The 25,238-nt window shown below is 40.9% G+C and overlaps 1 protein-coding gene across 1 annotated transcript in view; it reads left to right on the forward strand.

Annotated features, from left to right (window-relative positions):
- Positions 1-25,238, forward strand: part of CPNE8 (copine 8) — a 453,180-nt gene that overhangs the window by 296,015 nt on the left and 131,927 nt on the right. The window contains exons 7-9 of the mRNA XM_077264830.1: positions 3,662-3,725; positions 14,495-14,598; positions 18,589-18,693. Of these exons, the coding sequence (XP_077120945.1) occupies positions 3,662-3,725; positions 14,495-14,598; positions 18,589-18,693 (273 nt within the window). The remainder of the gene's footprint in view (positions 1-3,661; positions 3,726-14,494; positions 14,599-18,588; positions 18,694-25,238) is intronic.

The raw sequence follows: 25,238 nt of genomic DNA on the forward strand, positions 1-25,238 counted from the left end.
GCAACAATAGGAAGATTTTTACGATTGGTTCATTTTGGTCACTGTGATAGACCCTATCACAGTGATCAAAATAACAAAAATAGGAAATAAACCCCCCCATTATCACCCCCTTAGTTAGGGAAAAACAACAAAATATAGAAAATGTATTTATTTCCATTTTCCAATTAGGGTTACAGTTGAGCTAAAGTGAGTTGGTCTAAAGTTAGGGTTGGGGCTAAAGTTACGGTTAGGGTTGGAGCTAAAGTTAGGGTTGGGATTAGGGTTAGGGTTGGAATTAGGGTTATGGGTAGGGTTTGGATTAGAGTTAGGGGTGTGTTGGGGTTAGGGTTGTGATTAGGATTATGGTTAGGTGTGTGTTGGGGTAGGGTTAGAGTTAGAATTGGGAGGTTTCCAGTGTTTAGGTACATCAAGTGGTCTCCAAACGCAACATGTCTCCACCATTGATTCCAGTAAATTTTGGGTTCAAAAAGTCAAATGGTGCTCCCTCCCTTCTGAGCTCTGCCGTGCCCCCAAACAGTGGTTTACCCCCACATAAGGGGCATCAGCGTACTCAGGACAAATTGGACAACTTTTGGGGTCCAATTTCTCCTGCTATCATTTGGAAAATAAAAAAATTGAGGGCCAGAAAATCATTTTTGTGGAAAAAAAGATTTTTTTTATTTTCACGGCTCTGTGTTATAAACTTCTGTGAAGCACTTGGGCGTTCAAAGTGCTCACCACACATCTAGATAAGCTCCTTTGGGGGGATCTAGCTTCCAAAATGGGGTCACTTGGGGTTTCAATGGTTTAGGCACATCAAGGGCTCTGCAAATATAACATGACACCCACAGACCATTCCATCAAAGTCTGCATTCCAAAACATCACTACTTCCCTTCGGAGCCCCGACGTGTGCCCAAACAGTAGCTTTCACACATATGGTGTATCAGCGTACTCAGGACAAATTGGACAACAACTTTTTGGGCCCAATTTCTCCTGTTACCCTTGGGAAAATAAAATATTGGGTTCTAAAAAATCATTTTTGTGGAAAAAAAAAAAAAGATTTTTTATTTTCACAGCTCTGCGTTATAAACTTCTGTGAAGCACTTGGGGGTTCAAAGTGCTCACCACTCATCTAGATAAGTTCCTTAAAGGGTCTAGTTTCCAAAATGGTGTCACTTATGGAGGATTTCCACTGTTTAGGCACATCAGGGGCTCTCCAAAGGTGACATGGTGTCCAATCTCAATTCCATCCAATTCTGCATTGAAAAAGTCAAACGGCGCTCCTTCCCTTCCGAGCTCTGCCATGTGCCCAAACAGTGGTTTACCCCCTCAGGACAAATTGCACAACAACTTTGGTGGTCTAATTTCTCCTGTTGCCCTTGGGAAAATAAAAATCTGGGGGCAAAAATATCATTTTTGTGGTAAAAAGGGTTGGGCTAGGGTTAAAGTTGTGGTTATGGTTAGGGTTAGAGGTGTGTTGAGGTTAGGGTTGGAGTTAGAAGTGGAGGGGTTCCACTGTTTAGGTACATCAGGTGGTCTCTAAACGTGACATGACACCACCATTGATTCCAAAGCCAATTTTGTGTTCAAAAAGTCAAACGGCGCTCCTTCCCTTCCGAGCTCTGCCAAGCGCCCAAACAGTGGTTTACCCCCACATACGTATGAGGTATCGGCGTATTCAGGAGAAATTGCACAACTTTTGTGATTGATTTTCTCTTTTTACACTTGTGAAAATAGAAAAATTGGTTCTGAAGTAAAATGTTTGTAAATAAAAAAAAGTTAAATGTTAATTTTTTCCTTCCACATTGCTTCAGTTTCTGTGAACCACGTAATGGGTTAATAAACTTGTTGAATATGGTTTTGAACACCTTGAGGGATGTAGTTTTTAGAGTGGTGTCACTTTTGGGTATTTTCTGTCATGTACACCCCACAAGGTGACTTCAAATGTGATGTGGTCCCTAAAAAATGGTTTTGTAAATTTTGTTGTAAAAATGAGAAATCGCTGGTTAACTTTTAACCCTTATAACTTCCTAACAAAAAAAAATTTGTTTCCAAAATTGTGCTGATGTAAAGGAGACATGTCGGAAATGTTATTTATTAACTATTTTGTGCGACATATCTCTCTGGTTTAAGGGCATAAAAATTCAACGTTTGAAAATTGCAAAATTTAAAAAATTCAATTTCTTTCATAAATGAACGCAAATAATATTGAAGAAATGTTACCTCTAACATGAAGTACAATATGTCACTAAAAAGAATCTCCAAATCAGTGGGATCCGTTAAAGCTTTCCAAAGTTATAGCCTCGTAAAGTGACAGTGGTTAGAATTTTAAAAATTGGCCTGGTCATTAAGCTGCAAATTGGCTCTGCCACTAAGGGGTTAAAGAAGTCACATGATCTGGCTTTAAAAAAGAGTCCTAGATTTTTTTTTCCGATATTATTTATTGCCAAGACCATATAATAATATGGATGGTGTGCTCAACCAAAAAAGATCACCTGCAATACTTGAAATTGTTATGCTTGGATCATTATCTGCCAGCTTTAGATTTTGTCACATCACCAGCCCCATTTTAAGAGCTGGAATTAATTTATAAGGTACGTGTAACTTTGTAGAGCCCTTTAAATATACCATTGGCAACTTATATTTATAGAATATGGACTGGAAGCTACTTTAATCAATATAGCAGCATTTGGAACAATTTATACAGGATAATTTTGCCCATTGAAAACATTAGTGGCCAGATGTGCAATATTAGTAAATGTGTTCATACACTGCAAATTGGTGATTTGGCGTAGGTTTTAGAATACATTTACTTGGACCTCCATTTTTGAATGGGTTGAACCTACAATTGTCTAATACTACAGTATTGCAGCATATAGTATAAATTTTGATCTCCATTGAATCTACGAGCAGGGTTATACAGAGATCATGAATATAGAAGACTACATGGCAGCAGGTTTACTTTACAGCAGCAGGTCCTCTAGTGATAAATTCCTGCTGATTAAAATGGTGATTTTATAAAAACTACAGTAAGTAGCTCAGTATGTGACGCATTGCTGGAATCAGGGTATTTGTCATTACTTTATGCTACCATAAGATTAGGTGGCAAAAAAACTGGTGACAGATTCCCTTTTTGATATTCAAAGCCTTAAATCAGATGGTCTACTGTGAAATCTGAAAACAATGTCCTAAAACCTTCTTCATCTCGCAGGATGACAAAGTGCCTCCCTAGTTATATCAGTATGAGGGTTTAAACAAATTACAGGTGTTGTCGCCAAAAGGTGTATACTTCATTGATTCCAGTAATATCAGTGACTATTAAATGAGAACACCATGGCTTCAGGATCTCTATTTAGATCATGCTCCAGGTCATTGCTTCATACTGCAATCGTTAGTTCATGTTTGGCCATGCCCAAACATATTTCTTATCTAGACAATTCTTGCTAGTATGTATGGAATCTCAATGCAATAAAAAAATCAAATTGTAAAACTGTACTGTGAATGGTTAGAAATGAGCTATATACAGTATATAACATGTAGACATGATGTACTGTATAGCCAATGGAAGTGGTAATTATCCCCAGTGATACTGTACAATTTACTTGTAACAGTATTTTAACCAAATGTGTACCATAGGTTTCCTTGTTCCTGACTCTTTACTTGATTTTTCTTCTTTAATAGAGGAATTCCAGGAAAGAACTGTGGAACCATCATTGTCACTGCAGAAGAGCTAAATAATTGCCGAGTAAGTAGCTTGTTCATTCACTTTCTCCCAGTATTGTATTTAATTACTGTCACTGTTTCACTAAATCACTAAGGTCGTTTGGCACATCCGTAAGTAAAAAAAAAAAAAGAAGTTCTTATTTATTTTAAATTTTCATTAAAAAGGCAAATCAATAGAATGCCGCGTTTCCAGTGGTCTCCTTAATCTTAATCACAGTGATATTGGGAGTGTCAAGTAAAAGTATTTAAAAGCATGACACATATAAAAACGTCATTACAGATAAATGTTATTAGGATTTGCACTACATGATTGTAAAATACTGAATATAAATTGTGAGTTAATATCTATAATATGTACACACAAGGTCATTCTTGTCATGCATTCCATATAAAAACATCATTATAGATATATACATTATTTAAGAATTTGCATCACACAATCGTAGAAACACTGAACATTAACTATAAGTTAATATATATGCAAGAAATCATTCCTTAAATTCATTCCATTCCGAATGGCAGGGTTTTCAGGAATGATATCTTGTATATGTATTAAATCATGGCGTTTTCTCAATTTTGATATGATCATATATTGTAAATCCGTCTAATTTTTATATATCCATGCCAATGTTTTCATATGTGACTGGCTGTCATGCTTTTAAATACTTTCACTTGATACTCCTACTACAGCTATGATTAAGAACACCAAGATCGTTGGTAACGCAGCAATCTGTGGATTTGTCTTTTTAATGTGAATTTGAAAGGATTATTTTTTTATCATACTCATGTGGCAAACTACTTTTCTCATTTGGTGGAATATGGCTGGTGGTCACCAAAAGACTTACACTCTACAAATAACAATAGCTGGCAACTGATACATGGGAAGTGTGGTGAGCTATAGGTGAACTATGTAGGGGTAAAGTACATATGTGCTGGCCCACCAGCCCCAACGCACGTTTCACCCAAGGCTTCGTCGGGGGGGGGGGTGCATGACATATGTACTTTACCCCTACATATCTACATACCAGCTTGATGTAAGTATTTTACTTGATCTTTTTTTTGGCAAAAATGGATTTAGCAATAGTCATAGCAATTGTCCTTGACTAGGGTATATTTTTAGGGGCTCTTGTTTTTAGGCCCAGCTATTTACACTGTGTTCCAAATTATTATGCACATAGAGTTTAGGAGTGATAAGGTTAGAATTTTTTTGTTTGTCATTTAAAATCATAGATGGTGATGTGTGTCAGGGCTCTTTATATCACTGAAAGCAATTGCAGATACCTGTGCAAATTAGTTTGGCAGGTGTGTCCAAATAAAGGCAAGACTACTTAAGAAGGCTGTTCCACATTATTAAGCAGCCTACATTTTTTGCCAAAATGGGAAAGAAAAAGGATGTGTCGGCTGCTGAGAAGCAACAAATTGTGGAGTATTTAGGTCAAGGCATGACTACAATCAACATTGCCAAGACACTTCATCGTGATCATCGCACAATCAAGAAGTATGTAGCTGATTCCCAGCACACACGTGTGCGTGCTGATAAGGAAAAATTGAGGACTCTTTCCAACAGGCAATTGCGTAAGGTTAAAAGAGCAGCTGCAAAAATGCCATGTCATAGCAGCAGACAAGTTTTTGAAGCTGCTGGTGTCTCCAACGTCCCCAGAACAACAAGATGCAGGGTCCTTCAGAGGTTTGCAGCTGTGCGTAAGCCATCCTGTCGACCACCTCTATCCCCTGCAACAAGCAGAAACGGCTCCAGTGGGCCAAACGATACATGGAGACTGACTTCCAAACTGTTTTGTTCACCGATGAGTGCCGTGCAACGCTCGATGGTCCAGATGGATGGAGTGGAGGATGGACACCCCATGAAAACACGGCTAAGGTGCCAACAAGGAGGAGGTGGAGTAATGTTTTGGGTTGGAATCATGGGGAGAGAGATTGTCGGCCCCTTTATGATCCCTGAAGGGGTAAAGATGAACTGCATAATCTATGTGGAGTTTCTAAAACAACACTTCCTGCCATGGTTCAAGAGGAAGAATCATGCTTTCCGCAGCAAGATCATTTTCATGCATGATAATGCACCGTCTCATGCTGCAAAAAACACATCTGCATCTCTGGCTGCTATGGGCATAAAAGAGGACAAACTTATGGTGTGGCCACCATCTTCCCCTGACCTCAACCCCATTGAGAACCTCTGGAGCATCATCAAAAGGAGTGTCTATGATGGCGGGAGGCAGTTCACATCTAAGCAACAGCTCTGGGAGGGTATTCTGTCCACATGCAAAACAACTGAAGCAGAAACCATCCAAAAACAGACAAATTCAATGGACGAGAGAGTTCAGAAGCTTATTTTGAACAAGGGGTCCTACGTGCAAATGTAACATCACCTAGAATAAAGTTTTCACTTGAAAACTGTTTGATTTCACTTTGTAATAAGCTGATAATGCTTATAACTTCACAATTGACCATTTTTTTGTTCAAAATAAAAAAAAAGGTTGAAAACTCTGCTGTGCATAATAATTTGGAACATGCATTTTGAGTGTTTATTTTTTTAAAAAGATCCTGTTTTCATAGGCAGTTTTTTCCAAAACATTGCAATTATACTGGAATAGTAGATGACTGGAAAATAACAATTATAATGAAACAAAATCCAGCACTAGCACATATTAACCTCAAAAACAGTAGATAGTACACTAATTCTCCATATGGAAAGGAGAAAAACCAAGGCATACAAAGTTTTTTTTTAAAAAAAAGTCCAAAAGTTTTTATTAAGAAAAAATGTTTTCCTATAACAATATGATTAGCCAAAAGAATTTATAAATACAGAGAAACTCAATAAAAACAAACAGCACCGGACCAAAATTGAAAAGAATAGAAAAAATAACCAATAAATGGCATGAGCAATGTGTGACAAAAAATAGGGTAAGGCACTAGAATAATATATTCAAAAAATTGTATATATGTACAAAGCCGCAACCAAAGTGCCATGTGCTAAAGATCAGCAGTCTCAATAGAACCGCAAATCACTTTAAAGCGCAACAGTACATAAAAAGGATAGTATTAACTAGCTGCTTATGTACCGTATATCTCACCAAGACCTATTCAGCAGCTCAAATGCCATCAGGCTAAATGCAATGAATGCAACTTACATGCTGTATAATAGGATACACCTAAGAGGTCCGTGCTGCCACCCCAGGGTTAAGTTAATACTATCCTTTTTATGTACTGTTGCTCTTTTTGGTGGCGTTAGTGTTGGGGTTAGTTTTGAAGTTAGAATTGAGGGGTTTCCACTGTTTAGGCACATCAGGGGTCTCCAAACACAACATGGCACCACCATTGATTCCAGCCAATCTTGCGTTCAAAAAGTCAAATGGTGCTCCCTCCCTTCCAAGCCCCGACGTGCGCCCAAACAGTGGTTTACCCCCACATATGGGGTACCAGCGTACTCAGGACAAACTGGGCAACAACTGTTGGGGTCCAATTTCTCCTGTTACCCTTGCAAAAATAAAAAATTACTTGCTAAAACATAATTTTTTGAGGAAAGAACAATTATTTTTTATTTTCACGGCTGTGTGTTATAAACTTCTGTGAAGCACTTGGGGGTTGAAAGTGCTCACCATAAATCTAGATAAGTTCCTTGGGGGGTCTAGTTTCCAAAATGGAGTTACTTGTGGGGTGTTTCTACTGTTTAGGCACATCAGGCGCTCTGCAAATGCAACGTGATGCCCGCAGACCATTCCATCAAAGTCTGCATTTCAAATGTCACTACTTCCCTTCCGAGCCCTGACGTGCGCCCAAACAGTGGTTTACCCCCACATATGGGGTACCAGCATACTCACAACAAACTGGGCAACAAATAATGGGGCCCAATTTCTCCTGTTACCCTTGCAAAAATAAAAAATTCTGGGCTAAAAAAATATTTTTGAGGAAAGGAAACACATTTATTATTTTCACGGCTCTGCGTTATAAACTTCTGTGAAGCACTTGGGGGTTCAAAGTGCTCATCACACATCTAGAAAAGTTCCCTTGGGGGTCTAGTTTCCAAAATGGAGTCACTTGTGGGGAGTTCCTACTGTTTAGGCACATCAGGGGCTCTGCAAACGCAACCCGACGCCCGCAGAGCATTCTATCAAAGTCTGCATTTCAAAACGTAACTACTTCCCTTCCGAACCCCGACATGTGCCCAAACAGTGGTTTACCCCCACATATGGGGTATCAGCGTACTCAGGAGAAACTGGACAACAACTTTTGGGGTCCAATTTCTCCTGTTACCCTCTGGAAAATAAAAAATTGTGGGCTAAAAAATCATTTTTGAGAAAAGAAAAATTATTTTTGATTTTCATGGCTCTGCGTTATAAACTTCTGTGAAGCACTTGGGGGTTCAAAGTGCTCACCACACATCTAGATTAGTTCCTTGGGAGGTCTAGTTTCCAAAATGGGGTCACTTGTGTGGGAGCTCCAATGTTTAGGCACACAGGGGCTTTTCAAACGCGACATGGTGTCCGCTAATGATTGGAGCTAATTTTCCATTCAAAAAGCCAAATGGCATGCCTTCCCTTCCGAGCCCCGCCGTGCGCCCAAACAGTGGTTTACCCCCACATATTGGGTATCATCGTACTCAGGACAAACTGGACAACAACATTTGGGGTCCAATTTCTCCTATTACCCTTGGGAAAATAAAAAATTCTGGGCTAAAAATCATTTTTGAGGAAAGAAATTTTTTTTTTATTTTCACGGCTCTGCGTTATAAACTTCTGTGAAGCACCTGGGGGTTATAAGTGCTCACTATGCATCTAGATAAGTTCCTTTGGGGGTCTAGTTTCCAAAATGGGGTCACTTGTAGGGGAGCTCCAATGTTTAGGCACACAGGGGCTCTCCAAACGCGACATGGTGTCCGCTAATGATTGGAGCTAATTTTCCATTCAAAAAGTCAAATGGCACGCCTCCCCTTCCGAGCCTTGCCGTGCACACAAACAGTGGTTTACCCCCACATATGAGGTATCGGCGTACTCAGGAGAAATTGCCCAACAAATTTTAGGATCCATTTTATCCTGTTGCCCATGTGAAAATGAAAAAATTGAGGCTAAAAGAAATTTTGTGTGAAAAAAAAGTACTTTTTCATTTTTACGGATCAATTTGTGAAGCACCTGATTGTTTAAAGTGCTCACTATGCTTCTAGATAAGTTCCTTGGGGGGTCTAGTTTCCAAAATGGGGTCACTTGTGGGGGAGCTCCAATGTTTAGGCACACAGGGGCTCTCCAAACGTGACATGGTGTCCGATAGCGATGGAGATAATTTTTCATTCAAAAAGTCAAATGGCGCTCCTTCCCTTCCGAGCCCTGCCGGGCGCCCAAACAGTGGTTTACCCCCACATATGAGGTATCAGCGTACTCAGGACAAATTGGATAACAACGTTTGTGGTCCAGTTTCTCCTTTTACCCTTGGGAAAATAAAAAAATTGTTGCTAAAAGATCATTTTTGTGACTAAAAAGTTAAATGTTCATTTTTTACTTCCATGTTGCTTCTCCTGCTGTGAAACACCTGAAGGGTTAATAAACTTCTTGAATGTGGTTTTGAGCACCTTGAGGGGTGCAGTTTTTAGAATGGTGTCACTTTTGGGTATTTTCAGCTATATAGAACCCTCAAACTGACTTCAAATGTGAGGTGGTCCCTAAAAAAAATGGTTTTGTAAATTTTGTTGTAAAAATGAGAAATCACTGGTCAAATTTTAACCCTTATAACTTCCTAGCAAAAAAAAAAATTGTTTCCGAAATTGTGCTGATGTAAAGTAGACATGTGGGAAATGTTATTTATTAACTATTTTGTGTCACATAACTCTCTGGTTTAACAGAATAAAAATTCTAAATGTGAAAATTGCGAAATTTTCAACATTTTTGCCAAATTTCCGTTTTTTTCACAAATAAACTCAGAAATTATCGACCTAAATTTACCACTAACATGAAGCCCAATATGTCACGAAAAAACAATCTCAGAATCGCTAGGATCCGTTGAAGCGTTCCTGAGTTATTACCTCATAAAGGGACACTGGTCAGAATTGCAAAAAACGGCAAGGTCATTAAGGCCAAAATAGGCTGGGTCATGAAGGGGTTAAATAAACTCATATTTGTCATCACACTTTTGCAAACTGAAATGAATAGTATGTAAAACCTGGGGAAGAATGTAAGGTATGTATTTTAGAGTAAGTCAGGTTAAAAAGGGAATTAATCTGTATTAAAATGATTTTCTTCAATAATATAGAAAGTGTTTATACCAATAAAGCACAATAAAAGAATAAATTAATTTCTAGTTAAACACCTTGTCATAATCAAGTCTAGAATTTTCTGGCTCTTTCCATAGCTGGCTTTGTGTTTAGCATACTTCTTTTCTGATATTAAATAAAAAATGAAGGAAGAAAAACTATTTGACAAATGAGAGGATCTAAGCAAAATGTAGTTTTCAGTATTATACCTTAGGCCCAGAGGGATGTGTCAGATCAGCCATGCACAATAATATATGACAGTAGGCTGCCTAAAGAAATTTGTGTGTTTTCCTAGCGTAAGGATTTTTCTCTTTTCTTTTGTCTTTCTCTCATTACCTTTTGAGATGACAAACCTGACAATAAAACTGAATACCTCCAGAAGGTGTACTAACAAAAATAAGGCCCCAAACTCACTCATCATCTTGTATATATAAAGGTAACTATATACTTAGACTATATCAAGATGATGATTTTTGTAGAATCCCAATATAAGGGAATCTTAACAGCATCAGCTATTATCAGCAAGCTATGGAAATGACAAAAGAAAAGGGTCTGTCCAAACGTCTTAGCTCTATTATTAGATGTGAGTAGTATGCATAAAGATTGCATATTGTGGAAAGATATCACTAGATATCAATCATAATAATAAACCACATTAATTAAAAAAGAAAAAAAAAGCCTTATTACAGTTTAGAAAATATTACCTTGCTCACATCTTGAGGCTGAGAGGTCTGTAAAATTATATTTTCCCCTCCTCATGCTCTATCTCTTTTGACAGAAATCTTGTACACACTGGGAAAGGGATGCTTCTGTATGGTGAAACTGCACAATCCATTAACATATATCAACAGTGTGTAAAGATTCCCTATTCTGGGAAGATATTAGTAATATTGTTAAGGAATCCTATTACCATGATATCCCTTCAAACTACTTATCTCAATGGATGTACAAAAGTACATCATTACATTAAGTGTTGAACAGAATAGGAAACTAGAAAACAGGTAGCTCTTCAGCTTTTATCTTCTTTACTTTTTATTGATTCTGAGTGTGGTTTTGTAGCATTTCAGTATTGATTGTCTATCTTTGGAAAGGGCCAACAAAGTTCATATTGTAGAGGCTCCAATTCCTAACACCGTTGCCTATCATGTGAATGAAGGAGCCATGCAAATGTATTGTTAGTATTTACTAATCACAGCTCCGTTTATTCTATTATGGCTGTGTCTCAGTTCTTATTCACGAAAATAGAACTGCACTGCAGAGAACTAGTATACTAATGTACAAAGCCATGACTCTGTAAATAATGAAGGGTGGTGTTCCACTTTCCAGAATGTCTGAGCCCCTTTTAGTAAGAATATCATGGGGATACCAGGAGTCTAAATAAACTTTAAACATATTGCTATAAGATATGCACTATATGAACCAAAGTATTTGGACAGCTGCACAATACACCCACAAGATTTTTTATGACATCCCATTCTAAATCCATAGGTATTAATATGGAGTTGGTCATTGCATTGCATCTGTAACAGCTTCAAATCCTCTGAGGAGGCTTTCTATAATATTTTGAAATGTGTCCGTGGAAATTATTGCTCATTCATCTAGAAGACCATTTGTGAAGTCGGATACTGATGTTTAAGGCCTTGACCCATAATCTCTGTTCTAGTTAATAGTCACTGGCGGATCGCGATTCCACCCGCGCATATTACGGGCACATGTCAGCTGTTGAAAACAGCTGCCATGTCCCGGCTTTGATGCGGGCTCACCGATGGAGGTTAATGAGATTTTAGGGATTTCTGAGTGTAGGAGTTGAGAAGTTTGACTTACTATAATATGGGGAGCCGGAGTTGGGAGAGATATCTCCTGCGACTAGGAGAAGGAGGATAGAAAAAGTGAGCAGATGGTTAAGTGATTTGTGAGAGCGTCTCTTGTGTTGGATGATAGGACTAAATGGATCTGTTCAGTTTAGCAATGTGAAAAGAGCATGAGTGCTATACATAGGAGAGGCAAGGACAGAGGGGCCGATATGAATGGAGTGTAAGGAGTTATAGCAAGGACAGTGGATGCGAGTGAATGCAGCAGCCAGGATATAAATTATTCAAATGCATATGGTAAATATTTGTTGTAGTCCAAATGTACAGGGAATAGGTTTGTTTAATTGTCTTACCTGTCTCCTGCCCTGTCTAACTGCCAGGTACTTTGAATAAATGTGCTTTGATTAAATGTATATAAATGCTACCCCCTGCATAAATGCTTCCCCAGGCTATGTCTGAATATGTAGGAAGCTTGCTCTAAGATCTCTCACTATTTTACCTCGTTAGCAATCAATCAAACTAAGTTAAGACAGCAGGACACAATAAATGTAGTGAACAGATAAAGTGTGCAGGCCTACATGGATCATAAACCTCTATGAAAAACGATACATGACCTCACAGCGTTAAGGGACAAGCAAAGTAAGATGACTAAGCTAGATACCATTACATGTGCTTGCTGACATGAATAGAGATGACTGGATACATGCAGGATCTATGTAGAAGTTGAAATGAGTTAGATGCCAATACATATGCTTACTGACATGAATAGACATGACTGGACACATGCAGGATCTATGTAGAAGTTGAAATGAGTTAGATGCCAATACATATGCTTACTGACATGAATAGAGATGACTGGACACATGCAGGATCTATGTAGAAGTTGAAATGAGTTAGATACCAATACATATGCTTACTGACATGAATAGAGATGACTGGACACATGCAGAATCCATGTAGAAGTTGAAATGAGCTAGACACCATTACATTACATTAAAGAAGACATTTAGGCCATGTGAACACGTTAAGTATTTTTCGCGTTTTTTTCGCGTTTTTTCGCTATAAAAACGTGATAAAAACGCGAAAAAAACGCTTACATATGCCTCCCATTATTTTAAGTGTATTCCGCATTTTTTGTGCAAATGTAGCCTTTTTTTCCGCGAAAAAATCGCATCGCGGAAAAAAAAGCAACATGTTCATTAAAATGCGGAATTGCAGGGGATTCCGCACACCTAGGGGTCCATTGATCTGCTTACTTCCCGCACGGGGCTGTGCACACCATGCGGGAAGTAAGCAGATTATGTGCGGTTGGTACCCAGGGTGGAGGAGAGGAGACTCTCCTCCACGCACTGGGCACCATATAAGTGGTCAAAAAATAAGAATTAAAATAAAAAATAGCGATATACTCACCCTCGATGTCTTCCCGCCTCCACTGCATGCTGCCGCTTCGGTTCCTGTAGCTGATGTGCGGCGAAGGACCTTGCCGATGACGTCACTGTCCTGTGATTGGTCGTGAGCGGTCATGTGACCGCTCACGTGACCGTGACGTCACGGAAGGTCCTGCGCGCACACACCAGCTATAGGAAGACGAACGGACGCCGCTGATGAGATGTCTGGGTGAGTATAAGCATTTTTTTTATTTTTTTTATTATTTTTAAACATTCTCTCTTTTACTATAGATGCTGCATAGGCTGCATCTATAGTAAAAAGTTGGTCACACTTGTCAAACAGTATGTTTGACAAGTGTGACCAACTTGTCAGTCAGTTTTCCAAGCGATGCTACAGATCGCTTGGAAAACTTTAGCATTCTGCAAGCTAATTACGCTTGCAGAATGCGAAAAAAACGCGAAAAAAACGGAAAAAAAACGCAAAAAAAAAATGCGGATTTCTTGCAGAAAATTTCCGGTTTTCTTCAGGAAATTTCTGCAAGAAATCCGCAACGTGTGCACATACCCTTAATGAACGAACTTGTTACTTTTTCTGAATGCAGACTAATGGCTGCATGCTGTGTCAGCTTTGTAGCCCACAAATAGTTTGCTTGAATGCTGAGAGTCAAGAAGTGCCCTACTTGACAGCAATAAGTATAGCGTCTGGAAATGTGATAGTGGGCAACAGTGCCAGCATGTTACTCTAGTATTGGCTGCATGGGTCTCAAACATGTGAATGGGTGCTTCTGTTGTATCGGATGCAGATTTTAGACTGTTACCAGAAAATCTTTATGGGAATTCAATTCTTATTCTCATTGACTACGTACAGTCATTGTATGGTAAACCAGTTCGGACTGGTGACCTGTGCTATTTCTTCATTACTGATATGAAGTATTTTAAAGAATATACAGTATATAGACAATTTTCTTGACACTGATTGATCCATTCCTTATTGACTGTCACTTGAAAAGTGACTGAAAGGCAAAACGCTTGTGTAATCAAGGCCTTAGATTGTACCTAAATGTGTACAAAGCTGACATGTCGGTGACATGTTCATATGTTTTTTTATGGAGCAAACATATGGCAATTCAAGCTATTTAAGACTGCAAAAGAACCTACATTAATGCATTTATTTGCAGTGACTGTTAATGCCAGAATGGCACTGCATATATATTTTTTCAACAATTGAATAAAGGGTTTTTGGCAGGAAAAAAAATTGATATCTATGTATTCCCTAAATGTGGTATGTTATGTTGTTCACATTTAGGTTTAATGTAATGTATTTCATGTATTTTAGGATGCTGTGTTAATGCAGTTTTGTGCCAATAAACTTGACAAAAAAGACTTTTTTGGAAAGTCAGACCCATTTCTTGTGTTTTTCCGAAGCAATGAGGATGGAAGGTATGTTACTTACTAGCTATTGTTAATGTGTCTGTACAATTATATGTTCACAGTACAGTGACAGACTTTTTTGTAATTAGCTTGAAGCATTCACAACCTGCTCTCACATTAACAAGTTGCTTTAGGCATCTTATGATTCAAATATAGAATGCTGAATGCTTTTATGTTTACATTGTTTTAATTAGTTGACTTATTGTGACTTCACTGCATAATAATCTATTATTTCTTTTCTCAGAAGAATTAAACATTCCCTCAGTTGCCACCTGATTAGACCTAAGGCACCATTACTTTAACACCTTTATGAAACTAAAAGCACAAAAGCTCACTCAAGTGTACATAATGTTATTATCTGCAGTTGCAGGGAAAGGCCTGTGCAGTTGCAGGGAAAGTTGCAGGGAAAGGCCTGTTCCCCAAGTTACCTCCAAGTTTAGCAATTAATTATTTTTTTCCTTATTTTTGAGATACAAATTGGGACACTTTTTCACAACCAGAAACACAAGTAGAGTCTTACCCTGTACAGCAATTTGATACAGTAACAGGTACACAGATGCAACAGCACAGAAAACTAGGGAGACAGTGGTACTTAAACCCACAACTATTTATCGATAGTGATGAGAGAGTATACTCGTTGCTCGGGTTTTCCTGAGCACGCTTGGGTGATCGAGTATTTGTTATTGCTCGGAGATATAGTTTTCATCGCCTCAGCAGCATGATTTACGACTGCTGGACAGGCTGAATACATGTGGGAATTCCCTAACAAACAGGCATTCCTCACATGTATTCAGCGTATCTGGAAGCCGTAAATCATGCAACTGAGGCGATGAAAACTATATCTCCGAGCAATAACAAATACTCGGAGATCACCCGAGTGTGCTCAGGAAAACCCGAGTAACGAGTACACTCGCTCATCACTATTTATCGATTAACGCACAATTAAAAGGGTGCATTCAGCACAGTATCAGGGGATAATGCAAATAGTGAAAATGGAGCATTATGTTACAAGGAGAATACAGAAATTCGGATAAACAGATTTACACAATGCTATTTAAACACTATATTTCTATTATTATAATTAAATCACTGTCATTATCACTACCGGGCCTGTCACCGTTGTCACTCTTTAGGCAACACAAAAGGTCACACAGGCCCTAACGGGGGTTGGCGATAACTAGCTGCTAGGCCACATGTCCTAGATTGGGGAGTCACTCGACACACTTGTCTCGCTGACCACCTACATTCCCTAATGTGTGGCCCTGGTCCCCAATTTGTACTGTACGTCTAGTCTACACTGGAAGTGACCGCTCACACAAATGCCCCTCCGCTGAGTCCTAGTCGTTTCGCTCTCTGCCATGGCTCTGCTCACTCAGCTCAGCTTTCCTGACTTTGATCTCTCTCAAGTCTTCACTCGCCTCTGGTCTCTCTGTTCCTCTACTCAGGTCCGGTCACTCGAGTCTGGTCTCTCAGTTCCGTTACTTGGGTCTGGTCTCTCGTAATGGCGGCTATAATCCAACTCTGCTGCTCACTCAACCATTCTTACCTGCTGTCTCCTCAAATCTCATCCCTCAAGGGAAGAGTACTTCTCTCTTCAGTTCCTACTAATGTAGTACTCTCTGCCTTCGCCTTCGTTATCATCTTTGGTCAGCAGATGGCAATGTTCATTTGCAAACACTCGATTTAGGCTTTGCTGTGTCTTGCCCATTCATCCCCTTACATGTATATATACTGTGATTAGCACTGTTGCTTTCCTCCCACACTCCACATACTGATAGGGAATTTAGATCGTGAGCTGCAGTGGAGACAGTGATACTGATGTCTGTAAAGCGCTGTTGAATTTATAGCACTCTACAAGTCTGTAAAATAAATTTTATATATGTGTATATATATATATATATATATATATATATATATATATATATATATATATTTATATAATTGCCCTGTAATGTTTTAATTTCCTGTTCTGTCTAGATGTCACTGTATCCCAGAATTCTAAGCAGAGGAAGGTCACCGACCGCCATATTGGGACACCCAAGTGATGGGTATCTCAATATGGAAACTGCTGCTGGTACCAACCTATTGCGCGGTATTACCAGCAGAACACCGTCGCGAACACGCCGCCGCCGGGATCAGCTGAATGATTCACTGACTGCCGATATCTTTGTACAGGAGGAGTGCATGCACAGTTTTAATGTGACCGCCACTATCTGTCTGCACAAAGATCGCGGTGGTCTGATTTACTGCGCCTGCGCGAATTACGCACAGGTGCAGTGAATCATTCAGCAGATCCCGGCGGCAGATGCACGACATGTCTACAGGCAGAGGAATCCGGACACATTAAAGGGGTTTCCCACGAACGAAGGTTCATTTTAAAAATTGACTGTGTCTGACTGTGTACGGAGCATACCCCATCTCCTGGGCAAGGGAGGAAGCAAAAGACAATACTGAAATTACAGCAGGGGATCACAGTGGATTCAATTTGTGAGGTAAAATGTTTCACTGACTATTTATAAAAAATATTTTACCTCACAAAATGTATCCTTTGCGATCTCCTGCTGTAATGTCAGTATTGTCTTTTGCTTCCTCCCCTGCCCAGGAGCTGTGGTATGTTCGGTACACCATCAGACATACAATTTTTAAAATGAACTTTTGTTCATGGGAAAACTCTTTTAAAAAGCAAATATCAACGCCAACATGGCTCCTCATAAATAGTACGCCAATGACAATGAAAGGAAAGCAGCAAAGGCACAACGTCGAAGACAACAAAGGGCAAATGAGACTCTTGAAGAGCAACAGCATCGCTGGGATAAAAACAATGCATATAAGCTTAGGCGTCAAGCACATGAATCCCCTGGTGCAAAAGTCATTAGATTATCACAGGATGCCATTAGGCAACAACAGCGCCGCATGCCTGCCCCTAACGTGACATTACCGCCCTCCCGAAGCTATAGCATCGGGCCTCCATCTAGTATACAGTATATATATATATATATATATATATATATATATATATATATATATATATATATATATATATATATATATATATATATATAAACAAAAAGAGAAAAGGGAACAGCACAGAAATACTTATCTTCGGGTGCAAAGCCCCAGATAATCAGTCCAACGATCATCCAAGTGTCCATAGAATTTCAAAAAAAGAGGCAGCACTCCATTGTTCAGTGTAAAAACGTGCAGGGTTTAATTTACCCACATGTTCAGGCAACGTTTCAGCTCACAATGAGCTTTTCTCAAGCCTTGAGAAAAGCTCATTGTGAGCTGAAACGTTGCCTGAACATGTGGGTAAATTAAACCCTGCACGTTTTTACACTGAACAATGGAGTGCTGCCTCTTTTTTTGAAATTATATATATATATATATATATATATATATATATATATATATATATATATATATATATCAGTAACAAACAGCATGAGATTACAGATTATTAACGGTCATTTATAAAATGAAAATTGCCATTTTCTAACGTGACTTAACAGGTACATGCAGAAATGGGCCACATTACTATGTTTATTCTATAGTTAGTGTCACCATGGTAATACATAATTTGTAAGTTGCAGTCTTGCTTTTGAAACAGCATTTTAATAAAGTGTAGCAATTTAATAATTTCGGGACTTCCAATATAAAATTGTTTAGTTACAGAAAATACAGTAGAAATTTATTTTATCTCAACAATCTAATTACTAGCAATATTTAATGTGCTTTAAATCCAGTGAACATAAAATTAGAAATGAGGCATTAGAAATTACTTCTTCATCTACTGGTAGGTGAATAACTGTGTTTGTCTTAGGTTTATAGTCTAGTAATGTCTAATATATTTTAGATGCTTGAGTTTACAGTGAAACAAACAAGTGGTTATTATTTTACAGCAAGGTAAAGAAAATATCATGAAATCAGTTTGTATTTGAGATGAGTACTGTTTATTGTGTGACACGTCTGTTATGAGGCTCATATATCTTTTTTTCTCAGCTTCACAATTTGCCACAAGACAGAAGTAGTAAAGAATACATTAAACCCTGTTTGGCAGGCTTTCAAGATTCCAGTTAGAGCTTTGTGCAATGGGGATTTTGACAGGTAAGAAAAGTGAGATTTTGTGAAGTTTCTATAAATTGTAGATTTCTCAAGCTATGTGCTGAGAAGACAAACCTCTTTGCTACTAGCCTAAGCTTTCTTAATAATTTATAGTAAAAGCTAAAGTTTGTCAGTCTTTAGTGACGTATGGAGAGGGTCTATGGACAAATCAATAAAATATATTTCAGTTAGTTGTTGTTTGCATCAAATTTGGACCAAATAATTCTAAAATTTTATATGCACTGCATACATATGCATTTTTAAGGCATATGTTTGTTTGTCTTTCTTTAGCATAAACTTTAACCCTTTCATGACGTTAGATGTACCCATACAATCTGGTTGGGAGGGGTTACCCGACCTAGGATGTATAGATACATCTAGCGATCGTGTGGGCACAGGAGCTGCGCCCACGTGCTCGCCGACGGAGCTCGGTTTTCATGATTCACGAGACCCTGGTCTCACAGCTACCGACTGTTTAAACCCCTAAATGCCACTATCCATATCGATCACAACATTTAGGAGTCTTGGAGAGAGGGCTCTCGTCCGATCAGCGCCCCAGTGATGTTGTCTCTAGGGCCCGATTGTGTCCATGGCAACTCAAGGTAGTCATAACAACCCCCAGGTTACCCAGTTACAGAATTCCTAGTAGACCATGCTTAGAACATGCTCTACGAGGCTTCTGTCGGTGCTGCACTGACAGATATAAAGCATTGCAAGGCTGGTGCATTGCAATGCATTATACCCGCGGTCAGAGTGATAAAAGTTAAAGTCCAATAGAGGGACTAACTAAGAAAGTAAAAAGAACAATTGTAAAATATATATATATATATATATATATATATATATATATATATATATATATATATATATATATATATATATATAAACAAAAAGTGGATCAAAACACAATATAAAAGATGAATGTAAATAAAAATGGTATCTCTGAAAACGCCATCTTGCCCTGCTAGAAATAAGTCACCATACAGCTCTATCAGTGAAAAAATAAAACAGCTATAGCTCTCAGAATATAAAATACCGTATATACTCGAGTATAAGCTGAGAATTTAAGCCCACTTTTTAGGCTGAAATTGCCCCTCTCGGCTTATACTCGAGTTATTCCCAGGGGTCGTCAGGGAAGGGGGAGCGGCAGCTGTCTAATAATACCTGCTCCTGGCACGGTCCCTGCAGGTCCCTGGTTCTCCGGGCGCTTACAGCTTCTTCCTGTATTGAGCGGTCACATGGTACCACTCATTACAGTAATGAATATCGACCATACTCCACTCCCATAGGGGTGGAGCCGCATATTCATTACTGTAATGAGCGGTACCATGTGACCGCTCAATACAGGAAGAAGCTGTCAGCGCCCGGAGAGCCAGGAACAGCGCCAGGAGCAGGTGAGTATAACGGGGGCATATTCACCTGTCCCACGTTCCACCGTCGGCGCCGCTCCTTCCGCATCCTCTGCAGTGACGCTCAGGTCAGAGGGTGCAATGACGCGATTAGTGTGCACGCTGCCCTCTGCCTGAACAGTCAGTGCAGAGGGCGCGGAAGACACAGCGGCGATCAGCGGTGGAACGGGAAAGGTGAGTATAGCAAGTGCCGGGGGCCTGAGCGACGAGAGGTGAGTATGTGATTTTTTTTTTTTATAGCATCAACAGCATATAGGGCATCTTATGGGGCCATGTGCAGCATTATATGGGGCAAATATTTCTATGGAGCATTTTATGGGGCCATGTGGAGCATTATATGGGGGCAAATATCTCTATGGAGCATCTTATGGGGCCATGTGCAGGGTTATATGGGGCAAATATTTATATGGAGCATCTTATGGGGCCATAATCAGCATTTGTGCAGCATTATATGGGGCAAATGTCTGTATGGAGCATCTTATGGGGCCATAATCAGCATTTGTGCAGCATTATATGGGGCAAATGTGTCTATGGAGCATCTTATGAGGCCATAATCAGCATTTGTGCGGCATTGTATGGGGCAAATGTCTGTATGGAGCATCTTATGGGGTCATAATCAGCATTTGTGCAGCATTATATGGGGCATATTTTAATATGGAGCATCTTATGGGGTCCATCATAAACTTTATAGAGCATTATATGGGACATATTTTGTATGGAGCATCTTATGGGGCCCATCATGAACTGTATGGAGCAATATATGGGGCTCCTGATTCAATATGGATATTCAAAAACACTTAACCTACTGATGTCTCAATTAATTTTACTTTTATTGATACCTATTTTTATTTTTGACATTTTTCCTGGTAGCTGCTGCATTTTCCACCCTAGGCTTATACTCGAGTCATTAAGTTTTCCCAGCTTTTGTGGCAAAATTAGGGGTCTCGGCTTATACTCGGGTCGGCTTATACTATATGGTAGGTTTTATTGTGTAAAAGTGGCAAAACATAATGCTATAAATATTGTATTGCCGTAATCTTACTGACCCGAAGAATAAAACTGCCTTGTCAATTTTACTGCACGCTGAACACCATAAAAAAATGTAGTATCACTGTAATCTCACCGATCCACACCTGCTATTGATTTGTTCATTCCGCCTCCCAAAGATTGCAGTAAGGATCGGCTCAATTTTATCCTGCTCTGAGCGCTTACACCGGGTTTTCGTATAAATCTCTTAAATACGTGACTCAGAGGCAACCCCCAGCAGAAGATTCCCTATACTGAGGCAGATGGGGGCACTGTGGACACAGCGACCATCTTTTTAAGGTATAACATGTTAGGGCTAGCGGAACGCACCAAATAATTAGAGAAAATGAATAAGGCGCGTTCGCAGCCCGGGGTCCACCTTGCAGAGATGGAACCTGCTGCTAAGCAATGACGGACTATATGGCGGTACAATGAGGATACACACACGGATTAGCTTCACCCTGTGTGAAAGAAGCGAACCCTGTTGCGTCACAGGGCTGCAGTACCACACATAACAGAAATAATAGTTAAATAGCACGAGAGTGCATGCGGTGCCGCACTGGCGGACGCCACTAACTACCCAGACTTGGGTTTGGAAAGCGCGGTGATAGCGCATGTCGCCGCACTGGCGGTCACAGTAATAGACGCTGTTTGCGTACCAGTGTTGGTAACAAGTCGGGCACTAGATTACAATCATCCTCCTTACGCGATCATTCAAACACAAGGGAGGGGATGATTAAAGAGAGACTTTAACTCAGAACACACACACTTAAACAAGTGTATACTAGCACATGGCCGTGCGGCCATGCGAACCTTGTGTAGTTGCAGCAACTTCATGACCTTCCTAGAAGACCAATGAGAACTGCTGCAGTAACTGAGCAACTTCAGGGCCTTCCTAGAGGACTAATAGGAGCTACTGCAGTACCTGAGCATGTGACCCCAGACCTCCACTGAGAGGTCTTCCTTTGGGAAGCATGCTCAAAAGGGGAAAAGCAGGACTCAGTCTCAGAGATGTCTGCTCGCTGCTGATCCATACAGGCTACAATGGCAGAGCCTGGAAAGGCAGCAGTAACCCTTTGCACAGAATCAGACTGAGCGAGACGCTGGGACCGACGTCTCCGCTTAGCAGGCTCCACTGTGGCTGATGCAGATTGAGAGACCGCAGCAGACATGGTTCGAGATTCCCCCTGTTCAGGATGAACCCGATGTCCCAGCAGATGACTCAGAAAACCGGGACATATAGACGGGCTTTAAGAGGGAAACGTGGAAGGTGTCGGTGATACCAAGGCCCGGAGGAATAGCCAAATGGTAAACCACAGGGTTAGCCTGTTCCAGAACCTTGAAAGGACCAATGTAGAGAGACGCAAACTTAGTGGACTCAACTCGCAGCCTGATGTTACGGGCGGAGAGCCACACTAAGTCACCAGGAGCGAAGGTCGGAGCAGGGCACCGGTGAGCATCGGCAGAAACCTTCATTCTCTCCTTGGAAGCCCGATTGGCATCCTGTGTGCGGTCCCAAATGTCACATGCCTCCACTGCCCAGTCTGCCACCCTGGAATCAGTGGATGACACGGGCATGGGCACAGGGACACGCGGATGCTGGCCGTAATTAAGGAGAAAAGGAGTCTGCCCAGTGGAATCGGCTACGGCGTTGTTCAGAGCAAATTCTGCCCAAGGTAGCAAAGATGCCCAGTCATCCTGCCTAGCAGAGACAAAATGTTGCAAATATTTAGCCAGAGTCTGGTTGGCCCTCTGTGCCAACCCATTCGTCTCGGGATGATATGCAGAGGAGAGATTTAGTTCTATGCTGAGAAAACGACAGAGCTCTCTCCAAAACCGAGACGCGAACTGGGGACGCCGGTCACTGACAATTTTATCAGGCATGCCATGTAAACGGAAAATATGTTTAATGAACAACGCCGCCAAGGCCCCTGCAGAAGGTAACCATGGAAGTGGCACCATCTTAGAGAAATGATCGGTGACAACCCAGATAACGGTGCAGTTATGAGGCTCGGGTAAGCCCACCACGAAGTCCAACCCGACCATCTCCCAGGGCCTGTCTGCCACCGCAGGGGGTAAAGTTGCCCAGCAGGCCGTTGCCGAGGAGAACGATTCTTGGCGCAGGAGACACATGCCCGAATATAGTCCCCGACGTCACGTGCCATATGCGGCCACCAGTACGTCCGCGCCAAAATCTCAGATGTCCTCTTGGTCCCAAAATGTCCACCCACCCTGGACGAGGGAGCCCAAGAGAGAACCTCCGGTCGCAAATTAGATGGAACAAAAGTTTTGCTTGGGGGCACAGACTCTAGCGAAAACGGAGCCACAGTTCTCAGGCTCTAAGAAGGGACAATAAGCCGAGGCTCCTCCTCCTCCTCAGATGACACTACGGAGCGAGAGAGAGCATCGGCACAAATGTTTTTTTCCCCAGAGAGAATATGAAGAGTAAAATGAAACTGGGATAAGAACAGGGACCATCTAGTCTGGCGAGAATTCAGCCGCTGGGCCGTCTGTAAGTACACCAAGTTCTTGTGGTCTGTGAACACTTGGAAGGGAAAGTGAGCTCCCTCCAAGAGGTGTCTCCATTCTGAGAAAGCCAACTTCATGGCTAGCAACTCTCTGTCCCCGATGGAATAATTCCTCTCCGCTGGTGAAAAGGTCTTGGAGAAGAAGAAGCAAAGATACTTCCGACCTTGAGCATTCTCTTGGAAGAGGACTGCTCCAGCACCAACGGATGAGGCATCCACCTCCATAATAAATGGCTTATCTACATAGGGGCAATGTGGGATGGGAGCGCTAGTGAAGTGTGACTTAATCTAGAGAAAGGCCTTGGAGACCTCCTCCGACCACAACTTGGGATTTGCTCCCTTCTTGGTGAGGGCAACTAAGGGAGCTACCAATGTTGAGAAGTGTGGGATGAACTGGCGAAAGTAATTAATGAACCCCATAAAGCGCTGCACCGCTTTAAGAGAATGGGGATCTTGCCAGTCCATCACAGCCTGTAGCTTGGCAGGATCCATAGCCAATCCCTGGGCAGAGATGATATAGCCAAGGAAAGGCAAGGACTCCTGTTCAAACACACACTTCTCCAACTTGGCGTAGAGGGAGTTTGCCCGTAAGAAGTCGAAAACTTTAAAACATCTCTCCGATGGGAGTCAATATCTGGAGAGTAGATGAGAATATCATCCACATAGACTACGACCAAGCTGGTGAGCATCTCCCAAAATATGTCGTTCAAAAAGTCTTGGAAAACGGCTGGGGCATTACAGAGCCCGAAGGGCATCACCAGATATTCATAGTGCCCATCCCTGGTGTTAAAAGCCATCTTCCATTCGTCCCCCTCACGAATGCGAATCAGGTTGTAAGCACCCCGCAGATCTAACTTAGTAAATACCCTTGCTCCCCGTAGCCTATCAAAAAGCTCATATATGAGGGGTAGTGGGTATTTATTCTTAATGGTGATGGCGTTAAGACCCCTGTAGTCTATGCATGGACGTAGTTCTCCATTCTTCTTCTGCATGAACAAGAACCCAGCCCCTGCAGGTGACACTGACTTCCTAATGAATCCTCTTGCCAGATTCTCTTGAATGTACTGGGACATTGCCTCCATCTCCGGGAGAGATAACGGATACACTCGACCCCGGGGAGGCTCTGTACCAGGCAAGAGGTCAATAGGACTGTCATAGGGGCGGTGAAGCGGAAGGGTCTCCGCAGCCCTTTTGGAGAACACGTCCGCATAGGACCAATAGTGCTTGGGGAGAGAGGAAAGATCTGCGGGTACCTCTGTAGGAGCAACCTGAACGCACTCCCTCTGACATCTACCCTCACATGATTTACTCCATCCCAAAATTTTCCATGATGACCACTTTATATGAGGAGAATGATAGCGAAGCCATGGTATCCCCAACAGGACCTCATCAATTCCCTCAGGAATTACTAATAGGGAGATAATCTCCTGATGTCATGGAGACATAGAAAGAGTGAATGGAATGGTCTGATGTGTAATCTGTGAGGGTAGTGTCGACCCATTTACCACTCGAACGGTCACAGGTTTGGCGAGCATCACCAGGGGTATTGCGTGTCTCTGGGTGAAAGCAGATGACATTAAATTGC

The sequence above is a fragment of the Ranitomeya variabilis genome, chromosome 5 (genome assembly GCF_051348905.1).
Source record: "Ranitomeya variabilis isolate aRanVar5 chromosome 5, aRanVar5.hap1, whole genome shotgun sequence".
Classification (NCBI taxonomy): Eukaryota; Metazoa; Chordata; class Amphibia; order Anura; family Dendrobatidae; genus Ranitomeya; species Ranitomeya variabilis.